Source organism: Carassius gibelio, chromosome A13 (assembly GCF_023724105.1).
Source record: "Carassius gibelio isolate Cgi1373 ecotype wild population from Czech Republic chromosome A13, carGib1.2-hapl.c, whole genome shotgun sequence".
In the NCBI taxonomy this organism is placed as follows: Eukaryota; Metazoa; Chordata; class Actinopteri; order Cypriniformes; family Cyprinidae; genus Carassius; species Carassius gibelio.
In genome coordinates this window covers 3,941,263-3,955,571 of record NC_068383.1, presented here as the reverse complement: position 1 = coordinate 3,955,571, position 14,309 = coordinate 3,941,263, and the positions used below count along the sequence as shown (strand labels likewise).

At 35.3% G+C, this 14,309-nt stretch overlaps 2 protein-coding genes across 2 annotated transcripts in view; both read left to right on the top strand.

Moving 5' to 3' along the window:
• The window catches only part of LOC128025903 (collagen alpha-6(VI) chain-like), a 168,344-nt gene that overhangs the window by 28,393 nt on the left and 125,642 nt on the right, over positions 1 to 14,309 (top strand). The window contains exons 20-37 of the mRNA XM_052612501.1: positions 964 to 1,017; positions 1,157 to 1,219; positions 1,317 to 1,382; positions 2,140 to 2,193; positions 3,093 to 3,128; positions 3,300 to 3,365; positions 3,494 to 3,556; positions 7,439 to 7,501; positions 8,083 to 8,145; positions 8,243 to 8,293; positions 8,469 to 8,504; positions 8,641 to 8,703; positions 8,894 to 8,956; positions 9,447 to 9,482; positions 9,589 to 9,625; positions 9,808 to 9,819; positions 9,923 to 10,419; positions 12,819 to 12,894. Of these exons, the coding sequence (XP_052468461.1) occupies positions 964 to 1,017; positions 1,157 to 1,219; positions 1,317 to 1,382; positions 2,140 to 2,193; positions 3,093 to 3,128; positions 3,300 to 3,365; positions 3,494 to 3,556; positions 7,439 to 7,501; positions 8,083 to 8,145; positions 8,243 to 8,293; positions 8,469 to 8,504; positions 8,641 to 8,703; positions 8,894 to 8,956; positions 9,447 to 9,482; positions 9,589 to 9,625; positions 9,808 to 9,819; positions 9,923 to 10,419; positions 12,819 to 12,894 (1,399 nt within the window). The remainder of the gene's footprint in view (positions 1 to 963; positions 1,018 to 1,156; positions 1,220 to 1,316; positions 1,383 to 2,139; positions 2,194 to 3,092; positions 3,129 to 3,299; positions 3,366 to 3,493; positions 3,557 to 7,438; positions 7,502 to 8,082; positions 8,146 to 8,242; positions 8,294 to 8,468; positions 8,505 to 8,640; positions 8,704 to 8,893; positions 8,957 to 9,446; positions 9,483 to 9,588; positions 9,626 to 9,807; positions 9,820 to 9,922; positions 10,420 to 12,818; positions 12,895 to 14,309) is intronic.
• LOC128025907 (low density lipoprotein receptor adapter protein 1-B-like) overlaps positions 1 to 14,309 on the top strand; it is a 137,198-nt gene that overhangs the window by 100,133 nt on the left and 22,756 nt on the right. The window lies entirely within an intron of this gene.

Below are 14,309 nucleotides of genomic sequence, written 5' to 3'. Positions count from 1 at the left end.
CGCTTAATCATTCACAGCAGCATGTGTTGATATGCAATGACAGGCACTTTAGACTGTGTGAAATCGCATGCATTATCTGAGAGAAACGTTCATGCATTGGAGGAGAGTATTTGTTTTGCATTGTAATAAGAGTGTGGCACAAATGCGATTCATTCACTTAGTGAGTATAACTGTTTTTATAGCCTAATGACACAACCGGTCAAAAAGCACATATAATCGCTGCAGAATAAGCCTTTAAATTTATCAGGGGTGCAACAGCATGTCCATGTCCATGTTTTCGATAGTTCTGCTATCTAGATGGAAATCAGGCTTTCGTTCTGTACAAATCAGTTTGAGTCTCGTTTTCTGTTTTTGTGCATGAAATTAAATGTGCAAGCAAAGTCAACATTGGTGTCCACACAAGTCAAAATGAATAAAAATGCAACTGTTGATGTCTGATAAAAAAAAGAAAAAAAAAAAAAAGAATTAAAATCCTAAATTGTATTAAATATAAAGTTATACCTTCCAAGTATAAAATTCCCTCTTTTGGTTGATAGATAGATTGATTGATTTGCCTGTTATGTATGGAATAAGTTTTCTGCCAAATAATTGGAGTGACAAATAAAAAAAAAAAAAAGTGTGAAACCAAAATTAAAAAAATGCAAGTAAATGGAAACAAAGTTTTCAGAATAGCAAACAACTGTCACATATTCAAAAAATAACAAGCATAAATCCAAAATCTAATAATGCATTAAAAAATAATAATAAGCATGAAACAAAACTTTAAACACACTTAAAATGATTTTGCGCACAACTAACATTTTATTGGAAAATAATCTGTCTTGCACACCATATCATGTTTTCCTTGGTTATATTTCTCTTTTTTGACCTACTGTATGAAACTGCTCAGTAGAGCAACACGTCCTCACTAAAAGAGTTATTAAGACATTTGATTGACTGTACTCTTGTTTCTGTTGCGTGCAGGGTGATGCTGGCCTAAATGGGCTTCCAGGACCTAAAGGAGACCCGGGCAGTGCTGTAACTACATTATAACACACATTACAAATGCCTGTTTTGTTTGCTCACATCTGTCTATTTATGTATCATTGTTAATATAAACAGAAAAAATTTAAAAACAACCCAGTGGCTTCCTTACAGTAGTATTTCTGTTTTTCAGAATATGAAGGGTTTCAGAGGCAGTCCTGGACCTAAGGGACACAGCGGAGTGAGAGGAGATCCTGTAAGGATTTCTCTGTGTTTAAAGTAGCTAATTTTTTTTGCCATCTAAACAGACCAACTTGATTTGTCTGTGCTTGATTCTCTGTTTGTGTTAATAGGGTGCACCAGGAAGAGACAACACAATCCGAGGTCCAAAAGGCGAGAGGGGAGATACTGGGCTCCCGGTGAGGGTCTTTTTTTATAGTCCTTCTGAAAAATGTTAACTCAGTTTGAATGAAATGATGTTTCTAACGATGTGCTGTAAATCAGCGTTATAATGTCGGCACACTACCAGTGCTGCGTGACCTAATCCTTGTTTAATATTGACTAAAATACATTTAATTAAACTTTAATATTGGACCATTTCTTTAAGACAGAAATGTTAAAGCTGCTGTCATCTCTTGAATATATGGACATCAAAATGTGTAAACTCAGAGTGAGAGTTTTAGATTTTATTTTAAAGTCGCGATGAACAGCTCGTATGTTCAGAAGGATATTGATGTATTCTCCTGTGTTTGCATAAGTTTATAAATGATTTACCTTACAAATCTGATGAAATGGCACATGTAAATGAACAAACCACTGACAACAGCCATCACATCACATTTTTTTTAACACAATCTATAGAATTGTTCTGTTTTGAGTGTCTTTATTTTAAATGTATTTATTTTGATAGCTTTTGTTTGCGTCTGTACAGGTATACTGTACAGGTACAGTATAATACAGTTCCACCTTATATAATAGCCTAAATTACTTCAACCAGACATAACTATTAATTCACAAAAATAAATGTATAGCCTGTATTTGTCGACAAAACTGACAGATGCACAACAGACATCTACATTCGTCTCCATTTTTCGACGTGTTTTTAAGATTATCCGATGTGTGAACATTATCAGTAAAAGTGTATTATGACTGTTCTGTTCTGTTCTGTGTGTTCAGGGTGACCAGGGCCTTCCTGGACCCTCAGGCAGACCTGGAGATAACGGTGATCCTGTGAGTATCACCTGTACATAGAACTGTCATTATGACTTACTGTAACTGTGACTTACTCTCAGAAGAAAGGAACAAAGCTGTCACAGATGCAGTATTGTAAGATACAAAATCTAAAAGGTATATATTTTTGTACCTTAAAATGCATATTGGTACCTAAAAGAGTAAAATCCTAGTTGTTTACTTTTTTTTTTCTGAAAATGTATAGTTTCTGTACTATTCAGTGTCACTCTATCCTGAGATGAATTATCTTGCTCACACCTTTTTGGACTATCAAATTGCATTTTTTGATTTCATAGGTGTTACAGGTAGATATTTATTACCATTCAAAAGACTGGGTTCATTTTTTTTCTGATACGTTTATTCAAAAAGGACACATTAAATTGATCAAAACATTTATAATATTGCAGATTTCTGTTAGTAATAAATGCTGCTTTTCAAACTTTCTGTTCATCCACGAATCCTGAAAAATGACACTGTGTCATGGTTTGCACAGTTTCATTAAACAACATAACCATTTTCTGCTGTGATAATAATAAAAAAAAGTTTTCTTGCCAAATCAGCATATTGGAATGTTTTCTGAAGGATCATGTGAAACTGGACTGGAGTAAAGAAAAATTAAGTTTTATTTAAATAGATTTCTATTTATGTATTATTGCAAAAATATATAATATATATAATATTGCAATAATAATATTTTTCACTGTATTTCTGACCAAGTGGATGCAGCCGTGGTGAGCATAAGAGACTTCTAAAATATGAAAATATCTTACATATCCTAACTTTTGAATGGTGCCTGTTTTTGATGTGACACTGGGATGTTTTTTTATCAAAAAGGAAATAAATTAAATAAGTATAAAGATGTTTTATCCTTCAGATAACTTCTCAGTTTATTTTGGTAGGGTGCTCCAGGAAGAAAAGGCCGACCAGGAGCGCCGGTAATGTAGCATGACAAATACACATAGAAATCAGTTCTAATCAGTTATCATCTATTCTACTTGATTGTGTTTTTATTTAAATATATATATATATATATATAATTATGTCATTATTGTTGTATGTAAACTGCTGTTGTAATGTGCTGATGGTAAACATGTGTATCTGTTTAGGGTGCATCTTCAAATGCCAAAGGAGAAGCTGGACAGCCAGGGCTTCCTGGTTATCCTGGACAAGTGGTGAGTACTAGTACATTTCACCCTTATTTAAATCGAATTGCACAGATAAGAGATGTCCGATGGTAGTGTTTGATTTTATGATGTGTTATACCTCCCTGATCTTTTTTTTTTTTTTTTTGTCTGTTCAGGGACCACCAGGCCAGAATGGGTTTCAAGGAGACAAAGGTCCTCCAGGTGTACCTGGAATGCAGGTGTGCATTCAGTTAATTAAACTAGTTGTATCAGGTGCCATGTAGGATTTAAATCAAAATTTGCTTGTCAATACATGCATACAACATGTGCATATACACCAGGGACGGACTGGGAATAAAAAAACGGCCCTGGACATAACCCAGCCCAAAGTCTGTCTGTCAGCGCCATCTTTGTGTATTGTTGATTTAAACACTCAACTTAAACACTCTCTGTACTGTCAAGTATTTTGTCTTCTTCTGAGGGTGGTTTGACAAAAAAAAAAAAAAAAAAAAAAATCTGACTTGGGGCGCTTAAAAGTAATTTAAAGTTGAGCTGGAGTGAGTGTCTTTCTCTGCTCTTGGTCTAAGCTCAACCTGAATAAACAAATTATGAAATGGATAAAAAAAAAAAAAAAGTTTTATTCCAAGATAGCATGGAATAGATTATATAATATGCTGTTATAACAACATATTATACAATCTATTCCATGCTGTCTTAAAATGAATTTATTACTTAATAATCTTAATTAATTTATGCAGTAATTAATCTTACTGCACAAATAATAATACCACATCTAAATGAAAATACACCATTGCAAATGTAACTTCTGTATTCAAAATCTTCAAAGTTTGTAAGCATTAACTGTAACGTTACCAACATTTTAAAAAGTAAAAGCACAAAATATTTCTTAATATTCATTTTACAGCTAAAATGTTTAAGTTCAGCTGTTTTAACTACTGTAATCATTAAAAATGTAGCAACTTGAATATCACTTCCTGACATCATCCCTAGCAAGTAACTCTTTCTCCTCTCATGTTCCATACTTACTGTATTTTACGGACTATAAGTCACACTTTTTTTCATAGTTTGGCTGGTCCTGCGATTTATAGTCAGGTGTGACTTATTTATAAAAATGAATTTGACATGACCTCTCACGGCTGTAGACGGTAATGTTTTCTCTTGGTTCTTGGTTCTAAATAAATGCGACTTACAATCCAGTGCGATTTATATGTTTTTTTTTTCCTCGTCATGATGTATTTTTGGACTGATGCGACTTATACTAAGGTGAGACTTATAGTCTGAATGAGGTGATGACTTCATGCTTGGTAGGTGGTGGGCCGGCCTGCCGGCCGTTATGGAGTACCCGCCGTTCTCCAGATCACACAGATGACCAGTCCGCCCCTGTTCGTGGATGTTTCGATATGGAAAGCAGTTTGGAATGGAAATATTGATATTTTATTTGTTAACAACATACTTTTCGTATCTTAAAATCAGTAAATGTTATGAAATAAGAGAACTAAGTCAATAGAGTTCAGAGCGTGATTCATTTGAGTCAGTTTGGGAGTACAAAGTGGGTTTGCAAATCATTTAAGTCAATTTGGGAGTTTGGAGTACGGAGCGTGAATCATTTGAACCAGTTCGGGAGTTCGGAGCGGCTTCGCGGATCATTTGAATCAGTTTGGGAGCTCGTAGCGGGATCGTGAATCATTTGAGTCAGTTTGGGGATCGCGAATCATTTGAGTCAGTTTCGGGAGTTCAAAGCGGGTTCGCGAATCATTTGAGTCAGTTCGGGAGTTCAGAGCGGCTTTGCGGATCATTTGAATCAGTTTAGGAGTTCGTAGAGGGATTGCGAATCACTTGAGTGAGTTTGGGGATCACGAATCATTTGAGTCAGTTCGGGAGTTCAAAGCGGGTTCACAAATCATTTGAGTCAGTTCGGGATTTTGGAGCGGGTTTACCCTTACAGTGTCTGCCGAGAAAAATTCTGGCCCTTTGACAAATATAGTTGATGACCCCTGATATAGGCTAAACTTATATAATTGATAATAATATTATATTAATTAGGGCTATATTTTTATATTTATTGTTATGCTTATTTTCCCCTTTCAAATCGTGTATTGGTTACCTATTAACGTTCTGTGATAAATTAGTGTTTTCATTTACAAATGAAACTAGCGAATTATTAATTTATAATTCTACTATTTATTATTATAGGGTTAGGATATTTATATAGTTATTGTTAAATTCATCCTCTTAAGTGCACTTCCAGTAAAAATTCCTGTCACATAGCATAATCAAAGCTTTATTGGCATGTCAGGCTTTTAAAGGCTATTATTTACAAAACTCTTCAGGGCTGTGTTTGAGTTCGGAGCAGGTTCGCGAATCATTTCAATCAATTCGAGAGTTCGGAGCAGGATCACAAATAATTTGAGTCAGTTCAGGAATTCGGAGCGGGATTGCAAATTATTTGATCAGTTCGGGAGTTTGTAGCGGGTTCGCGAATCATTTGAGTCAGTTCGTGGTTCGCGAATCATTTGAGTCAGTTCGGGAGTTTCGTAGCGGGTTCGCGAATCATTTGAGTCAGTTCCAGAGTTCGTAGCGGGTTCGCGAATCATTTGAGTCAGTTCGGGAGTTCGATACAGGATCACGAATCATTTGAGTCAGTTTGGGGATCGCGAATCAGTTGGATTAGTTTGGGAGTTCGTAGCGAGATCGCGAATCATTTGAGTCAGTTCGGGAGTTCGTAGCGGGATCGCGAATCATTTGAGTCAGTTCGGGAGTTCGGGGTGGGATCGCGAATCATTTGAGTCTGTTCTGGAGTTCGTAGCGGTTCGCAAATCATTTGAGTCAGTCCGGGAGTTCAAGGCGGGTTCGCGAATCATTTGAGTCAGTTTGGGGATCGCGAGTCATTTGAATCAGTTCGGGAGTTCGTAGCGGGATCGCGAATCATTTGAGTCAGTTTGGGGATCGCGAATCATTTGAGTCAGTTTGGGAGTTCGGACCGGGATCGCGAATAATTTGAGTCAGTTTGGGGTTCGCGAATCATAGCTGTATATGGAAAGGCATTTTTAACTAATTTAGTAGCTAGCTAGTAGCTAACTCGTATTTTTTTTTGTTTTAATGATGTGCCTTTTAACAGTATCAATTATATTCAAAAACTAAACAAATCGTGCCTAAAAAGTGCATGCATCTAGGCTAATGTAAAATTACATGATGAAGTCATACTAATGCGCTTGTGCATTTTGACTTTGTTCTATCACTGCATTATTCAGTGCATTCAAATGCATTTATGAATGCATGTGAATGATCACAAAATTTAAGATATGGGGGTTAGAAAATGTATATATTTATATCATTTTTTGTAGTTAATAAATATCACATGAATAGTGCCATTTCAGTTTTTCTCCAAAAATCAGCATGATTAAAATGTGATATTAAGTTACTAAAAATAATAATTTAATTACAAATACAAAATGTTGCAGAATAATGTAATATATGAATGAATATTAGCCTAAAGAACATTTGGCCCAAAAGGGTTCGTTCTTGTCATTATAGAACCTTTTTAGCATAAAAGGTTCTTTGGAGTTGAGTAAATAATCCTGTGGTTCTATATAGAACTCCAATGAACCTCTTTTGTAAGAATGCGTTGTCATAACGTTCACCTTGGAGATTTAAAATGTTTCTTTTTTGAGATCCCAGGAGCCCAAATTCAGACCCAGAACAATAAAACCCACAGAAGAGGTGGGAGTTCAAAGGAGGAATATTTATATTACCAAACTGCAGGGAGAGGAAGAGTAGATATAAATCATGATCTGCAAGATTAACCACAATCTGATGTGATCCGACCACCTCAGAGAAAACCAGTGTTGAGCTGCTGCAAGAGCTTTTGAAGCACAGCAGCTGTGGTCAAATAGTTCTCGTGTGTTCTGATTGGTGGATGATGATGATGATGTGTGGATCTGCTCACCTGGTTATGTTCGTATACACCTATAAACGTGTATATACATGGTGCCTCATGTAGCTGCATGTTCGTGTTTTACCCTTAGAGTATAAAGCAAATTATATAAAACACAGAAAGAAAAATACATTGTATGTTGAAGGAACCATGTGTGTTTTCATAGGGTCCCTTTGGGCGAACTGGACCTGAAGGTTCAAAAGGAGGTCGAGGACCCAGAGGACCAAGGGTATGGAAGACTGTTGTACTGAAGTTTTCTTTACTTCCTTATTTCTCTTTTGCTTGTTCTGTGAAAAATGCATGAGTTTGTTTCTTCATTAGAACAGATTTGAAGAAATTTAGCATCGCATCACTTGCTCACCAGTTCATCCTCAGCAGTAAATGGGTGCCGTCAGAATGAGAGTCCAAACCGCTGATAAAAACACCACAATAATCAACAAGTTATATTTGTTTACATGTGTTTTGGATTGTTTACACTTGTAAACGGTTCTTTATCTGCACATATTTCTCTCCTAATTTACAGAATACCATAATAATTGAAAGCAATATATTCTGGGTAGAGGACTTCTATTTTAGTAATGGGGTGAGCAAATGATGTAATGATAAGTTTCTTCAAATCTGTTCTGAAGAAGAAACTCATCCACATCTTAGATTACCTGAGATTCAGTACATTTTCAGCAAATCTTCATTTTTGGGTGAACTATTCCTTTAAAACCTGCTTGGTCTCCAGTATATTATGTGGTAGTGCTGCAGCCATAAAATGTTGTAGAGAAATTTTCCTCTTTTCACACTTTCCTTGCTTGTGTTTAGGGTCCACCGGGTGACCCGGGGCTCAAGGGATCACAGGGACCAGAGGGATTCAAAGGACCTCTGGTCAGTTGATGCATTTGTGCATTGTTGACTTGAAAATGATAAAATGCCCATTTAAATATGAGACTCTCCAGTCTAAAGTATGACTTTATGTAAAAAGGGACAAGATGGAAGAGATGGGTATGGACCTGCAGGGCTCAAAGGACACAAGGTACCTGTGCCATATCTGAAACATGCTATAACTTATTTTAAAATTAACATCAAGAGCAAAGCTTTGCATATGAGGAAAGTGCAAAACATTATTTTCTGCAAAATATGGTAACTTGTTTTTTCTCTTTTTGTGTATGTTTATTGATATTCAACTAACAGAATAAAATTGCTTTCAGGGAAACAATGGATACTTTGGCCTCCCTGGTTTGCAGGTCTGTTAAAGCTAGTTAATCATCTGTTGCAGCTCATCACTAGCCATTTTATGTGATTGTATAAATGGTAATAATAATAATTACAAATTAATAGTTCATGATGTAACATTATTAATATCAGTGATTATAATTATAGGGTGAGGATGGTACCAAGGGATCCAGTGGAAGTAAAGGACATAAAGGTTATCGAGGAAAACCGGTACACTTTTATTTAATTTACTTTGTGCTTATGTATTCATGTTTTTAAAAGATTTTTAATGTCCAACAGAACAATCATGTCTTTCTAAATTATATTATTTTATTTAACATCATAGAGAAGGTTCTGCATGTTCGCAGCATACTTTTTGGAAGTAATGCAGTTATGTTGTATGATGTATTTATGTGATCAGGGAAACACGGGACGTCCGGGTACTGAAGGTCCTCCAGGAGACAATGGGATGGATGGACACAGGGTCAGTCATTTGTCATCACTTTTTTACAGATTAAACAAATACTTATATACATCACAAAACATTGACAGTTTAACTCTCTGGTACTCTTTGGTCAGAACTGACCGAAATAAATATGTTTTAAATGTTTTCTTTTTTTTTTTTGCTTCATTGGAATGGGAAGACACTTGCTGACTTTTGTCAGATTAGCTATGTGAACACACACACAAAAAAGTCATGGACATTATTCGAATATGTTAAAGTGTCAAAAAATGTAACACTTGATACCTTCACAGTCAACCATTACTGTGGAAAAAATACCTCCTAAAAATGTTAAGTGTTGTATAAATGTATAAATGTTACATTGAATCATAAAATCCTTCTGCATGATAATAATTATATATATAAATTGAAGGGGCCTAGAGGCTTAAGCAAATGTAAATAAGATACTTCATGTTTATTTGTTTGTTCATGCACTTTTCTAATTGTTTATTTAATTTTATTGTATTTCTAGGGTGAAAAAGGTCCTCCTGGAATCAGTCCGATGCCCGTAGGTTCATATTAAGATACAATATCTTTAAATAATATTAAATTACTCATCTATTCTAAAAGTTTGATTGTTTTCCTTCTGTCTTTTTCTGCTTCTGAACGTCAAGGAATGTGACCTGGTCGAACACATACGCAAAAACTGTCGTAAGTTCAGAGAACCTAATATCCAAAGAATACCAAGCAGAATGACTGCTAGTGATTTTAGTCATTAGCATGACCTCATTCAGTTATTTTATTTATTATATGTGGCATTTAGCTTTCTGTATATTAAACCTTGAAATAATTTGAAATGGATCTACATTTTATCTTTTATTTTGTCTCCACAGCTTGCTGCTCCGGTATGCTTTGCCTTACACTTTAACATTTCAGTGCCTTATTTGTTAGTAACTTTTTGCTAATTGTAATTTTTTTTCTTCTTCATTTTTTCTAAAATGCTTTCAGGTAATGGTACCCAGTGTCCAGTTTACCCCACAGACCTGTTGATAGCTTTGGACATGTCTGCGGGTGTAACTCCTCAAGTTTTCCAGCGGATGCGTTCTGCGGCTCTTTCCTTATTGGAAGACATTTCCATTGCTGAAACAAACTGTCCACAAGGAGCACGGGTGTCTGTGATCGCCTACAACAGCGAGTCAAGGATCCTGATCCGTTTCACAGACCACCTGAAGAAGAAGACCCTTCTGGAAGCTGTAAGAACATTACCTCTAGAGAGAACCACAAAAACCAGAAACATCGGACAAGCCATGAGCTTTGTTTCTCGGAACATCTTCAAACGTGTCCGAAGTGGCAGGTTAATGAGGAAAGTGGCTGTGTTCTTCACAAACGGTCCGTCGAGGGATGACTCGAGCCTTGTAACAGCCATGCTGGAGTTCAAGGCTGCAGACATTGGCCTCGGAGTGATCGCCTTTAGTCCTGCTGATGATGTGACCCGAGCATTGCAGGTACATAAGAAAACATCAGATTTGCAAATGCAAAAAAATGCAAGTCAGCTTAATTTAAATGTATTTGTATTACTCCATAGTAATAAACAGGAAAATAACAGTGTTCATTTTGCAAAGTTCTTCATATACAATTTAAGCTGTAAAGTAGCACCAAACTAACAATAGCGTCATTATTCAACTCAATTTCATCAGAATTTCAAATTACATAAATTATACAACAAGCGTAATCCAGCTACACTCAAAATAAAAATAAAAATACATTTTAGTTGTTTGCTCAGTTTACTTAAAATAAGCTAAAACAGCATAATTATTATTATTTTTATTAAGTTGTCATTTGCACTAAATTGTATTATATTAATTTAAATTACATTTGTAAAATGTTAACAAACCGTTGAAGTTGAGTTGGGCCTACATGAATCATTGATGTTGCATTGACTGAAACTGGGCAGTGGATTTCTAGTTCCCAGCATGCTTTGCATAAGGATAGATCAGGAGAATAAATGTTGAATTTAAGTGCAGTTTAATGTGTTTTTGCTAAAGGGAAAGGCATATTAAAGTTGTTTAGTAATTTTTGACATTTAAAAGTGTTGATTTTTGAGGCAGTGGTAATGTCATGGAAACAATTTTACTTGATAATTTCTTGCATGGTACAAAAATTATACTTACAGTAGCATGTGGAACAAGAGTTGTGTTGGCTGTTGCATTCTCATAAGAATAAATATGAGAATAAAAAAAAAAGAGAAAAGCATTCAGTTTGAGGGCCAGCACGCGATTCACACACACTTTTTTTCAGTTTTTGTTCACTTTACCTGAACAATTCATGTTGAATTAATGCAATTTTGGCTATTTTTCATTTCAACATGATTGTGTCATGTTAAACTGACTTAAAACTGTCTCTCGTTGGTTTAACATAAAGTTTTTCATTTTGAAAGAACATGTTTCAATCAAGTCCCTCAAAATAAGTTTTACACTTCCCATCATGCTTTGCACAGGACTGGATATGAGGAGAGAAAATGTTGAAATAAAGTGTTATTTTATGCAGTTTTTAGTAAAATGTGATAATAAGGAGACTTTTTCATGTATAATGCTCTATTATGTGGGCATTTTAAAAGACTTTATATTGGTGTATTTTGTGCGAGTTACCATTGTGGTGAATTGTGGAGCTTGTGGTTGGGTTGAGGACCTGGTTGAAAGAACGTCTAAAATACTTAATTTAAAAAAAGCAACTTTAATGAGAGTGCTAGTGTATGATGTACACATAGTAACATTCTTAAACTGCCAACAACCAACATCATGTGTAAAGAAAAGTTATATCTTACTTGCTAATGTTTTTATAACACTTTGGCTAAACTTGCATGGACAGTGGTTCTACATGATGTAAACATATTATCTCTACTCAGATATTTCATGTAGGATGAACTAAAGCAAACTGAGTAAACTCAACTAAAGGTAGACAAGTCCTTATATTTTGATTTATTCATGTCCAAATAACATGGTACAAACATGTGGAACCACTGTCCATGATAGAATCATGTTCAGCCAAAGAGTCATTTTTTTGAGTGCAGTCATTATTTTCAGCACCTTCACAATCAAACAATCAAAGTACATTTACAGTATGTGTTTATGATAGCTGTTGACAACCTGAGCACAAGCTCTACTCTTCACCACAACAGTAACCAAAAAAACTAAAAACTAAAAAAAACAACAAAAAAAAAAACATCATTTTATGTTTTGTGAACTCTTTTTAAATGTTCAAAATATCTAAACATTAAAAACTTAAACTCTAACAGGCCTTTCCATTTTCAGAAAAATTCAGAAAACCCACGCAACTCTGAACGAAGTCACCAGTCTGAAGGGCAACAGTTGTGTCACAAAAATTGTCCTTGTGGAAATGCGGTCCTAAACTGCATCCTGCGCTATTGCAGGAACACAGTATTGGGGTTGCTTTTTTCAGACCAATGTGAAAATCAACCCATGTTTTTACCCTGCAAACACACAGAGCTGTAAATGAGAACTGGTGGAATGATAAGAAGATATTTCATTATAAAAATCTAAACAGTAAAATGAATTTATATGTTATTTAATTCATATAATAATGTATTGATAATCATTGTTTCAAATAAAATAATAATTAAGCCTTTTTAAGCATATCATTTAATAAAACTTTTTGTTTTTGTAAAGATTTGTATCTGAACTGCAAATCATGTTTTTTTACAATCATTTTACAGTTTAATATGTTATTATAGACATTGCCCTACCTTGTTCATATAGTATTTTCTTGATTTGTGCAGGTCTTAAAAAAGGTCTTAAATTTGAGCTTTAAAATCCTGCAGAAACCCTGAAAAGTTCTGCACATCCATTTGCATGTTGGTAATTTCTACCTCAAATGTCTGTCTCAGGTTGATGACACGGGAAGCTACATTATCGTTGATGGCAGAGGAGTAAATCGCATTAAGCAGTGCATCATTTGTTTTGGTAAGTCCAAAGTGCAGACATCCACGTTTGATTCTGTTCATCTCTTTGAGCATCCAAACATTTAAAGGAATAAAAGTAAAGGCTCTGTGCCAAAACCTACATAGACAGTATTTTAAATAGTCATAGACAAGCTTCCGATGCAAGGTTCCAAAATCTATACAGCATTATGCTGCCTCTAAAAATACATTTACATTTACATTTACATTTATCCATTTAACAGACGCTTTTATCTAAAGCGACTTACAGATGAAGACAGTGAAAGCAATCAAAAACAACAAAAAGAGCAATGATATATAAGTGACGTGAGTGACGTCACTTATATATCATTGCTCTTTTTGTTGTAAGTGCTATAACAAGTCTCAGTTAGGTTAACACAGTACACGTAGCATGGGATTTTAACTAATATAATAAATAAAAAGAAAAACAGATAGAATAAAAAAAATAAAAGAATAGAGCAAGCTAGTTAGAGGTCTTTACACATACACACACACATACATATACAATTGCATAATAAATGAAAAGAAAATAGAATACAAAAAGATTAGAAAGGTTGTTAGATTTTTTAAAGAATAGAATTAGAATAGTGAGTGTTAAAAAGTTAGAGTGTCAAATAAAGATGGAAGAGATGGGTTTTAAGCCGATTCTTGAAGATGGCTAAGGTCTCAGCTGCTCGGATTGAGTTGGGGAGTTCATTCCACCAGAAGGGAACATTTAATTTAAAAGTCTGTAAAAGTGACTTTGTGCTTCTTTGGGATGGCACAATCAAGTGATGTTCACTTGCAGAACGCAAGCTTCTAGAGTGCACATAAGTCTGAAGTAACGAATTTAGGTAAATGGGTGCAGAGCCAGTGGTAGTTTTGTAGGCAAACATCAATGCCTTGAATTTTATGCGAGCAGCTATTGGAAGCCAGTGTAAATTGATAAACAGAGGTGTAACATGTATTCTTTTTAGCTCATAAAAAATTAATATCGCCGCCGGGTTCTGAATTAATTGTAAAGGTTTGATAGAATTGGCTGGAAGACCTGCCAAGAGAGCATTGCAATAGTCCAGCCTGGACAGAACAAGAGCTTGAACAAGGAGTTGTGCAGCATGTTCCGAAAGAAAGGGCTTGATCTTCTTGATGCTGAATAAAGCAAATCTGCAGGATCGGACGGTTTTAGCAATGTGGTCTGAGAAAGTCAGCTGATCATCAATCATAACTCCAAGGCTTCTAGCTGTTTTTGAAGGAGTGATGGTTGATGTGCCTAACTTGATGGTGAAATTGTGATGGAACGATGGGTTTGCTGTAATCACAAGCAGTTCTGTCTTGGCAAGGTTGAGTTGAATGTGATGGTCCATCATCCAGGAAGAAATGTCTGTTAGACAAGCTGAGATGCGAATAGCTACCATCGGATCATCAGGATGGAATGAGAGG